The 2,270-nt window shown below is 45.1% G+C and overlaps 1 protein-coding gene across 2 annotated transcripts in view; it reads left to right on the top strand.

The window, feature by feature from the left end:
- Positions 1 to 2,270, top strand: part of LOC107698708 (LIM zinc-binding domain-containing Nebulette-like) — a 17,171-nt gene that overhangs the window by 9,176 nt on the left and 5,725 nt on the right. For both annotated transcript variants that reach the window (XM_016499811.1, XM_016499810.1), the window contains exons 3-4: positions 1,225 to 1,309; positions 2,010 to 2,117. In XM_016499811.1, coding sequence (XP_016355297.1) covers positions 1,225 to 1,309; positions 2,010 to 2,117 — 193 coding nt within the window. The remainder of the gene's footprint in view (positions 1 to 1,224; positions 1,310 to 2,009; positions 2,118 to 2,270) is intronic.

Here is a 2,270-nt window from a genome sequence, read left to right as displayed (position 1 = left end):
CACACACACACACACACACACACACACACACACACACACACACACACACACACACACACTGGCTGCTTCATGCTGTGAATCTTCAAATGAACTTTGTGCTGCTGTGTGACGGGAGAGTTTCCTCTTTTGTGTGTTTATTCCACCAAACTTTAGAAGTACTGTTCAAAGGTTTGGAATAATTAAGGCTTTTTATTTTTCTGAAAGAAGTCTCTTCTGCTCACCAAGGCTGTGTTTATTTGAAAATACAGTAAAAATTGTGAAATATTATTACAATTAAAACAGCTGTTCTCTATGTGAATCTCTGTTAAACTGTAATGTATTTCTGTGATGCGCAGCTGTATTTTCAGCATCATTCCTCCAGTCTTCAGTGTCACATGATCTTCAGAAATCATTCTAATATGCTGATTTGAAAACAGTTATTCAATATTTTTGAATCAAACAGATACAGTCTTGGTGAGCAGAAGAGTCTTCAGGAAGGTTAAACTCGTCAGATGGTCGTTAGCGTGTCTCCAGAGAGTCGCTCTGCTCTGGTTTATGAGCTGTAATTGCAGGGCGTCCGGGACACAGAAACACACTCAGATACCAAACAAACTCTGCTTTGGGCTTCTTCTGTGTGACTGAACCACCAGGAAGCTCCAAGAACAAATACTGCATGTGATCTGGATTCAGATTCACTTCAGTTTCACACTCTTTTCTGAACTCACGCAGGCAGAGATGGAGGCTCATGAGAAATGTTCTTCCCTCAGGAAGCAGTCACTTCCTCACTTCCTGTCCTGATGTTTGATTGACAGCTGCACCCGTGCGATCGGGAGCTGATTGGTTGTATGTGTTTGGGGGCGGGGTCAGGGGTTGCCAGGGAAACGTTCAGCTGATTCAATGGGCATTCATGCTTTATTTTTATCACACAATAGCAGTGAAAACAAGCCATTGTATTATTTCCAGAGTTTGACGATGATTATTACTGTGATTAGAGCAGAAAGGTTATCGGCGCGTCACAGGAGAACAGACTCATTTTTAGCTCTCGTCGAGCGTTAAAGGAAAAATCCACCCAAACATGACACGTTTACTCGTATGATCTTTATTTCTGTGAATCACACAGCAGACGTTCAGCAGGACCTTGTATGTGGCGTCTGACAGTATAAACGACTCAGATTGAAGATCAGATTTGAAAATGTGTGTAAGCAGTTGAAAAAAAACTGTAAGTTGTTTGTGTTTTGTTTGCAGTCACTATCCGAAGACGTCGTTCACTATCGTGACGGACACACCGGAGAACCTGCGTCTGAAGCAGCAGAGTGAGCTACAGAGTCAGGTGAGCGTCACACCCAGATTTCTGCGCCATCTTCCTTTGACTCTTCTGGATGTTCATGTAGAGCAGAAACACCGGCGTCACACGTCTGTTATTGATTACACATTGACGTTTGATCACAAAGATTATTCTCCATGCGAAACTCTGAGCCAATCTGGGAACTGAACAGAGAAGCGCTTTGAGTGGTAAATGTTTCACGTTCTGCATTGTTTGTGTTTCCAGGCGTTCAGATGAGTTCGTTCGGATCTCCGGCCGCGTTCGCTCGTTATGTTCAGTCGATTGAGCCGTGAGATCGACGCTGATGTCCCACATATCGCAGCGCAGTGTGTCTGTGTTTTACATCAGAGGATTGTGACCTAAAAACTGGTCACGGCTCTGTTCTGATCGGATCATAAAACACTGCGCTCACTGTAAAATATGTGATTCACACAGTGCTTCTGCTCATCATGAAGTTTGAATCTGCTAGAAGAATCACTGCGAGTCGTTTGTTCAGTCAGTTTGAATCTGCTAGAAGAATCTCAGTCCTGCAGGAAGTGATTCGCTCATTCGCTCACTCTGAGCTGTTGCTGTCAGTCACATGCGTGTGTTTGGATCAGACAGACTGTGATCACAGTATTGGTGTGACGGCGAGAGTCACTGATATTTACTGTCAGAATGGCTCTGTGACTGATTGAGCAGTGTCCTGTCCTCATGATGTTTGCAGGTGAGATATAAGCGAGACTTTGAGGAGAGCAAAGGCCGAGGCTTCAGTATCGTCACAGACACACCGGAGCTGCAGAGACTCAGAAGAACACAGGAGCACATCAGTAACGTATGATGTGTGTGTGTGTGTGTGTGTGTGTGTGTGTGTGTGTGCGTGTGTGCGTGCGAGTGTGTGTGTGTGTGTGCGTGCGAGTGTGTGTGTGTGCGTGCGTGTGTGCGTGCGAGTGTGTGAGCGAGTGCGAGTGGGTGTGTGTGAGTGTGC

Source organism: Sinocyclocheilus anshuiensis, unplaced genomic scaffold (assembly GCF_001515605.1).
Source record: "Sinocyclocheilus anshuiensis isolate Anshui unplaced genomic scaffold, SAMN03320099.WGS_v1.1 scaffold1814, whole genome shotgun sequence".
Classification (NCBI taxonomy): domain Eukaryota; kingdom Metazoa; phylum Chordata; class Actinopteri; order Cypriniformes; family Cyprinidae; genus Sinocyclocheilus; species Sinocyclocheilus anshuiensis.
The sequence above is the reverse complement of the archived record's forward strand: the minus strand, read 5'-3'. Positions and strand labels throughout refer to the sequence as shown.